The 8887-nt window shown below is 40.0% G+C and overlaps 1 protein-coding gene across 1 annotated transcript in view; it reads left to right on the forward strand.

Annotated features, from left to right (window-relative positions):
• Positions 1-8468, forward strand: part of SLC22A4 (solute carrier family 22 member 4) — a 57540-nt gene extending 49072 nt beyond the window's left edge. Inside the window, exon 10 of the mRNA XM_090288034.1 lies at positions 7548-8468. Within this exon, the coding sequence (XP_090144160.1) occupies positions 7548-7560 (13 nt within the window). The 3' untranslated portion in view covers positions 7561-8468. The remainder of the gene's footprint in view (positions 1-7547) is intronic.
• The last annotated feature ends 419 nt before the right edge of the window (positions 8469-8887 follow it).

Genomic DNA, 8887 nt, shown 5'->3' on the forward strand with positions numbered 1-8887 from the left:
ATAAGCCAAACTATTTGACTCTTCACTCTCAATTGAAGTTGCTGAATTAAGATATAGAAGAGAAGGGAGATCATTATGAGTTGGAGAAACATGTGTGTTGCCAGAGAGTCAAGTGGGTTGAAGGTTCAACCATGGCTGGAAATGTAAATTTGTAGAGACACAAATTCATGTGGTTGTGTAATTTTCTCCAGTGTCCCAGGGTAGGAATAATGTGCACTAATGATTATACTTGGGTTTTGACAGTCCAGGTGAGCAGAATGACCAGATAATGGAGGAACTGAGATTGACTGAAGGAAAAGACTGGTATCCAGATTGAAGAGAAAGGGAAATAAAAAACACAATAACTTCTGTTGATCCTAGTATGCTGTGTTCACCTACCTTCTTTTCCTTTATTTGTGGTGTAGGAGAATGTGGCACAGTGTGAAGATCCAGAGTAGTCAAAAGAAGAGACTGCAGATCAGTCTAACTAAGGTGACAGGAACAGTGCCACCTGTCTCAGACCATTCACCAACACAAAGCTGTCCCTATGCTGATATGAAACCCAAGGAGTAGTCAGTTGGTAAGGGTTGAGGGCTAGACTTCATTTTCAGGATAATGAGATGTAGCATTAATAATTGAAAGTATAGGCTTGTAGACCAACCAGAGTTCTAATTTAGACCTACCACATACTAACTATAGCAACTGTGTAAATTATTTAACTTCTTTTGGGTTTCTTTGTCTGTAAAGTGAGGACAATACAAATACATATCTACAGAGCTGTTGTGAGGACTCAGTGAGGCCATGGGCTATCGTTAGTGTTATTATTACAATAATACAATAGCAAGCAGGTATACTATGTACCCAGGGCATTCTAATTTCCACCCTAACCTGGTATTTAGCTCAGAAGAGTGAATTAAGGTCATCAATAACTTAGATTATCCAAATTTAACTCAGTTGAAGGTTCTTGATATCTTCCAATGGAATCTTACTCTAAGATGATTCTCCCATAGGGAGACCTAGTTCCTATGTTTCTTCTCTCTTGGGTGATTTCATCTACACCATGGCTTTAATACCATCCATATGTGTGTCAACATAAGAAACATCCAAACCTATAGAGAATTTTGATGACTTTATTAGAGCCAAATTGACAGTTGCTGGAAAGCAAGATCTCAATGGATTGAGAAAACGTCCTGAAAAATGGCAGTTTTGCAGCTTATTTTATACATTAAAATCAGAGGAGGAGACGTAAGGCGGGGGCGGGGGGGTTGTATGAGTTACATTAGTGGTAGATTAAGGAGGGGGGAGAAAGCAAAGCAGGGAAATCTCTGGAATTAGATAAAATGTAAAATCGAGAGACACATACCTCTTTTACAATACAGGACACTTAACATCTACAGCACATAGACATGGTATTTGGAGAACAAGATAGCAATGAGGATACTGTGGTTTCATGAGGGGTCTGGAAAAGACTATAGTCTGACATTTCAGAGGTACTTTAACTTAGATATAAAAAGACAGTAGACAGGCTCACATAAGACAAAGATCGACTTTTGTCAAGGAAGCTACCAGTCTAGGATCTGCTTTTAGTTAAGAATTTTTATGTTCAGATTATCCTATGTAGTTCCTTTCAGTCTCTGGCTTTTTAAGGTCTACCACGCAGGCCTCTCCGATCTTGTTGGGTTTAGAATGTGGTCCCTTTTTCATTCACATGTGGATAACTCACTAATTTGTATGTTATGCTGGCCTCTCCTATGACCTTCAATCTCATATAGCCAGCTGTTTCCAAATTTATGTTTTAAAATAAATTTAAAGTATTAAAATAATTAAAGTTTATTACATTTTTTATGCTTTATGTTTATTTATTATGCTTTAAATAAAAGTCTTGCACAGGCAACAAAATAGATAAATTGAACTACATGAAACTTTAAAGCTTTTGCTCATAAAGGGACACAGTCAACAGAGTGAAAAGGCAACCCATGGAAAGGGAGAAAATACTGCATTTCATATAGCTGCTGAGGTTAATACCCAGAACAAAGAATTCCTACAACTCCACAACAACAACCAAACCACCTGAGTTTAAAATGTGCAGAGGATTTGAATAGACATTCCTCCAAAAAAATAATTATACAAATTGCCAACAAGCACATGAAATGGTCTTTGACATTACTGTTATTAGGGAAATAGAAATCAAAACTACAATGAGATAGCACCTTCCACTCATTAGGATGGCTGTGATAAAAACATAGAAAATAACAAGTGTTAGTGGAGATGTGGAGAAACGAAACCTTTGAGCACTGTTACTGGAAATATAAAATGGTATTGTCCCAACAGAAGATACCATGGCAGTTTCTCAAAAAATTAAACATGGAATTGCCATATGATCCAGCAATTCTTCTGGGTACATACCCAAAAGAATTGAAAGCAGGGACTCAAAGATATTTGTACACTCATGTTCATTGCAACATTATTCACAATAGCCAAAAGGTGAAAACAACCTAGTGTCCATCAACAGATTAATGGAAGAAGTGTGGAATACAGTGGAATATAATTCAGATTAAAAGGAAGGGAATTCAGTCCTCCATGAACCTTGAGGACATTGTGCTGAGTGAAATAAACCAGTCACGAAAGGATAAATACTGTATGATCCCATTTGTAGAAGGTACCTGGAGTGGTCAAATTCACCAAGACAGAAAGCAGAAGGATGGTTGCTAGCACCTGGGGAGAGTAGAAAATATGGAGTTATTGTCCAATGGGTGCAGAGTTGCAGTTTTGCAAGATGAAGAGTTCTAGAGATGGCCCTGGTTGGTGTGGCTCGGTGGATTGAGCATCGGCCTGTGAACTAAAGGGTCATGGGTTCTATTCCTGGTCAAGGCACATGCCTAGGTTGTGGGCCAGGTCCCCAGCTGGGGGTGCCAGAGAGGCAACCACATATTGATGTTCCTCTCCTTCTCTTTCTCCTTCCCTTCCCCTCTCTCTAAAAATAATTAAATCTTTTTTTTAAAGAGTTCTAGAGATGGATGGTGATGGTGGCTGTACAACAATGTGAATGTGCTTAATATCACTGAACTGGACACTTAACATTGGTTAAGATGACTAATTTTATGTTACGTGTCTTTTATCACACACACAAAAAAATTTTCTAATTAAAGGAAAAATTAATAGCCCACCCTACCCAATTCCCTCCTTTCAAATACTGGCACCAAAGCCACCAAGTTGTTTTGTCCCAAAATCCAAGAGTCATCCTTACTTTCCTTCCCTTATGCCCATATCCAACAGTAAGTCATGTTACCTTTTGCTTTCAAAATGTATCCTGAATTCATCCATTTATCCCTTCCACTGATGCTACTCTGGCTCAGCCCATCACACGTTCTCGTCTATAATGCTGCAATAACTTCCTAACCTATCGGCCTGTTTTCATCCTTTTCAGTTTATTCTCCACATGGAAGCTGAAGGCTCCTTTTGTGATAGAAATCACACCTTATCCTTTCTCTGCTTCAACATACTCTGATAGTTTCTCATTGCACCTGAAATCAGATTCAAACTCCTTGCCACTTGTAATTCAAATATAAATGAACAAAACAAACAAACAAACTTTCCACTGTCTTCAAGGCACTAGATGATCTGGTCTGCCAATGTTTCTGACCGTATGTCCCATTGCTGTTCTCTTTGATCACTATGTTCATCACACTGGTCTTCCCTCTGCAGTTTGACCAAGCACCTGCCCTTACTTCACAGCATTTGCACTTGCTGCTTCTCTGCTTGGTACACTCTCCTCCCAGATTTTCAAGTGTAGGTTTCTTATCAACCCTTACATCTCAGCTTAGATATCACCTTCTTAGAAAAGTATCCACTCATCATTCACTCTACAGTAGCCACCCACTGTTGCTCTTTATGCCATCATCCTCTTTTATCTCTTCTTGGTCTTACCACCATAGGCAGACCATGTTTTATTGCATTTTGCTTTATTGCTCTTCACAAATGTTGCTTCCCCCCACCCCCCACCCCACAAATGGAAGGCAGGATCCGCCACCAGCAAAAAGATTACAACTCGCTCTATTTCTCTACTTGCTTTATTGCAGTGGTCTGGAACTGAACCTACAGTAGTATCTCCAAGGTTTTTTTGAAATTTGTATTTATTTTTTCAAGTTTATTGTCAGCTTCCCCATCTCCTAACTAACATGTGAGCTTCAGGAGAACAGGTATCTTTTCTCTTTCCTCAATTTCTAGAATCCAGAACAGTGTTGGGCAGATTACAATCTATGCAAATATTTGCTGAATGAATAAAAGTAAATAACATTAGCAACCCAATTTTCCTTCTATGTCACTCACATACATACATAAAACCCTTTTGGGAAAACTTGTATTTCTCACATTAGCCATCACCAATGTCTTTTCAATCTATTCTAGAATGTGATAACCAGTCTTTAAAATGCAAGCAGCATATTATATTTTACATCTCATTGTATGTGGATACACCTTGAAGGGAGTGAGGTGCAGTCCTACTGCCACTCAAGTTGACAGCAACGGGTAATTATTTATATGGAATCTTAAATCCCTCTTGTATCTCTTGAAGCTAAATTGTGGATTTTCACATTGGAAATAACACATATTCAAAGTAAAAGTCTGAACATCTAAATGCTTTAAAAAATGTTCCAAGGATTTGATTACCTAACTTTTCTAGTCTGCAGGAAGTTTCAAGGTCCACTCTCTTCATGGTTAGTTACCTATGTGTACAGGCCAAAACAGAATGCGGTTCAAATTCAGGGACATATAAAAGTACAAACGTGACTTCTCTGGCCCTACTATTTGTGCAACCTCAGTCTCCCTCTAAGTCAAACCCACTGCATCTGCAGTGGATACATGGGAAAGAGCACGAAAGGGCTGCATACACACTGAGACGAAGTCCTGCTGTGCCCCGAATGCTGACAGGTATGACCAATGACATGCCACTAGAAATAATGGATGAGGTGGATAGGCTCCTGTTCCTCCAATCTTGGGTCATACTCAGATGTTCTGGGGCCAAGGCAAATAATGTCTCACAGAGATCCTAGCAAAAATAGCTACTTCAGATTTCACTCAAGGTTCCCTTTCCATAAAATTTGTGAGATCAACAGCAGACACTGAACAGACCAGACCCTCTGCATTGTCCTCCACTCTGATGCTGAAGCTATAATATTGGACTTAGTCTGGACCCTCTAGTCTTCTCCCAGAGGAGGAGTTATTTCTTTGCAAGTTTTCTCTTCCTCAGGCAAATGGGTGCTGATTGCTCTAGTCCACATAACCTACAGACACGTCCAAATCTATGGGGAACACTTAGTTTGCAAGGTGCTCTTTTAGGGTTAATAATCAAAATAAAACTAATAATTATAGCTAATATTAATTCAACAAATTGTTAATAATCTGTATATTAGTGATTTATTGCTACATAAAAACTCAGCCCCAAATTTAGCAGAACAACCATTTATCTTTCACAATTTCTGAGGGTCAGGAATGGGGGAGCTTCTTAGCTAGTGGTTCTGGCTCAGGGTCTCTCGTGAGGTGGCAGTCAAGCTGCTGGCTGGGGCTGCAGTCATCTAAAGACTAAGCTGATGCTGAAGTGACCACTGACAGCCTTGCTCACTTGATGGTCAACTCAGTTCCTCATTGGCTGCGGGCAGGATTCTTCATTGCTTGCCACTACCTGGGCCCCTTACAACACAGCAACTTGCTTCTCCCAGAGAAACAGAAAGAGAAAAAGAGGAGGGAAGGGCATTCAAGATGAAAATCTTTTAAAATATAATCACTAAAGTGACATAACATCCCTTCTGCTATAAGCTATTAGTCACCAATCTTGGTACAAAGTGGGAGGAACCTACAACCGGGAATGAATATACCAGGAGGCAAGAATCATTGGGCACTATCTAGCTACCACAGCTGCTAGAGTTTTACTCCATTTAATCTAGGATTCTAACCCTGAACCTGCTCTCTGCCATATACATGTTTCATTTTTCTCTTATATATAAAATAAGAACATCCTAATGTTACAGAGAGAAAGGGGGTTCTTTCACGTTGCGCCTTGGTGTAAAACCCAACAACCAGTGTTGAGGAAAACAGGTCTTTATTTACTGTATTTCAACCTGGGGAGGGCAGTGAGCACTTCAGCTCAGAGCCCTGCTCTCCCACGGGACCCAGCACTTCCCTTGCTCCCAAAAGGCTATGCGCCAAAAACATGCTCAGAAGTTCCCCATCCCTTATCTGTCAGCTGTCTCCTTTAGGATCTGGGGTACGATGTCATCAGCCTCTGTATATCAGTCCAGGAAAACATGTGCTATGTTGCACTGGGTCACGTATGGTTCTCTCTTCACCCTTTCAAAGCCGCATGGTATCCTTCTCTATCTTTCTCTGCCTTCTCTTCCTCTCCTCTTCTCTTCCTCTCTTTTCTTCCTTTCCCAAATGTCTGCCGCCCTCTCCTTAAATCCCTGACCGTGGACTGTGACGCCGTAGGCGTGGTAACTGGTTCTGACCATTCACAGAACCTTCCGCAGACCTTGCTTATTCACTGCTCATTATTCCTTGGAGCTGTGGAAGAACCGAAGTCATTTACATAACCAAGACCCTAGCTACCAGCCGTAGATATGCAAAGGTATCCTAAAAGCTGTTTCCCTTCTCCCATCCTCTAAATCACAAGCTCTGGGGTTTTCTGGGGGAACCCACTCTGTAACACTAATTCAGAATCTTGAAAGTTAAAGGCTCAGATTCAGAGTTCAATCTCTCTTTTAAAAGATTAATTTAAATAATAATAACATTCAGATGTGTAGTAATTACTGCCCCACCAAGAACTGGAAGGCACCTTCCCAGGTTGCTCTATTTTGTGCATGTGGACAAGCCAGCTCCGACAAGCTTTTTTTTCTTAAGAGCTGCTTTTTTTGGCAGACTACTGAATTATTTTCAAATGCTTTTAGAAGTGTTTTCTGATGCCAGACTGATATTTCTTAAAATAAGGTTTTTTTCAACATGCTTGGTTTTGTCAAAGGAATTCAAAAAGTTTCTGGAGGTTTGGGCTAGAAATTAATATTAATTCAGAAGTATTAGGGTTTACAAATGGGAACACAGCTAGGCAAAAAAACCCAGAAGTGCTCCAAAGAAGAAAGAGAAGTTAAAAATTCTTACAGTGAAAAGTACATTATTGAGAGTTACTGGTTGATCCAGGATTGGTCCAGGATGGTTATCAGTCAGATATCAGGTGGTGAGGATAATGGATGTCAGGCGACCTGGTCAGGAATCCTCAGAGGGTTATCTGAAGGTCTGGTTATACATCCAGATGTGTATCCAGGCATTGATGCAGGATTGGAAAGTTCAAAGAGTTTAAGTCCCCAGACTGTTAGAACAAGAATAGAATCATTACCTCATTTCTCACTTATTTTAGTAATTTAGCAGATTGACTACATTTCTTCACTTTATTCCTCAGTCTGTGCCCAGGTCAGCAGTCTTCCCATAGAAGCTTTCATTTATTTTTAAATATTAAAACAATTTTGCGAGTTGATACAAGAAACAGGTTTAAGTTTAAGAAGCTTGGTTTTCCTTTTCAGTAAGTTCCAGTAAAGGACTGTTACTTGAGATAAGATGTTGGAAAGAACTAAGGACATTTCTGAAGGCACAGCAGACCATCTTCAGGAAGCAAGAATACTGAATGATAAGTATAAATGAAATGACCAATACCTGTGTTAATGTTTTTATCCTAATTTTTAAAAATTTTACTATGCTTTATGGAAATGTTAATATTTCCTTGTGTAAAACATGCTGGCAGAGTTAGCTTCTCATTCTCTTTTTATTTTCAATTAAGAATATAATCACCATTGAAGTGTTTATCCAACAGATTATGTTACAGAAACAGGGGAGTCCAAAAACAAACCCCAGAGTTTGCGGCTGGGGGATGGGGAGAATGAAGCAGCTTTCAGAATGCCTCCACATGCCTGAGGCTGACAGCTGGTGTCTTTCGTTATGCAAAATTGCTTGGATGCTTCCAAGGCCTCAGGTGGATGGGAGGGGTCTTGAACCACCGGACGGTATGGAGAGCACACAGAGCCTAAGTGGGGTTCTGTGAATGGTCTGAACTGTTGGCAACACCCACTGCGTCAGAGGACGCAGTCAGGGATATATAGGCAGCTGCAAACACTTGAGGGCAGCGCGCTCTGGGGCTGTCTCCCTCGCTGGCGGGTGTTCGCAAGGGTGCTCTGGCGAATGAGAGGAGGTCCACGCGGTTTACAGAAAGAAGACAGTTTGCAAGGAGGCTGAGAATCCTGGCGGTTTTGCATTGAGAGCTGAAGGGCACCACAGCACAGAAAGGACCTCCCCAATCAGATTGAATGATTGGCAGCCACTAGTAAAGCTGAACTGTGTTTGGGAAGTAGGGAAACAGTGTTTCTGACCTTCCTAAAACTGGCTAGGTTTGGTAGGGGGAAGGCAAGGATATGTGTAACTGTTAAATAAACAATTTTTTTTTCACTCAACTGAAGCATTAAGAGTTGTAATTCTGGTGGCGGGCAATCGGACCCCTAACTAAAGAGCCCGTGGGTTTGTTTTCAATTGGAGCAGCCCAGGAGTTCTGTAACAATTACATTTGTAAATGTACATTCAGTTCTCTTCTATCACTAAGCTGCTATTATTATTAAAAGGAATATGCTGCAATGTTAAATTTAGCAGCCCTAGCTACACGTGGCTACTGAGCACTTAAAAAGTGTGGCTAATCCAAATTGAAATGTGCTATAAAATCACACACTGGCTTCTTAAATTATGTATATATATGTGTGTGTGTGTATATATATATAATTAAATATATATACTTAAATGTTCATCAATGACTGAAAAATATAGGAATGTAAAATGTTTCAATTTTTATATTGATTACATGATGAAATAATGTTCTGAT

The sequence above is a fragment of the Furipterus horrens genome, unplaced genomic scaffold (assembly GCF_987537825.1).
Source record: "Furipterus horrens unplaced genomic scaffold, mFurHor1.1.pri manual_scaffold_10, whole genome shotgun sequence".
NCBI lineage: Eukaryota > Metazoa > Chordata > Mammalia > Chiroptera > Furipteridae > Furipterus > Furipterus horrens.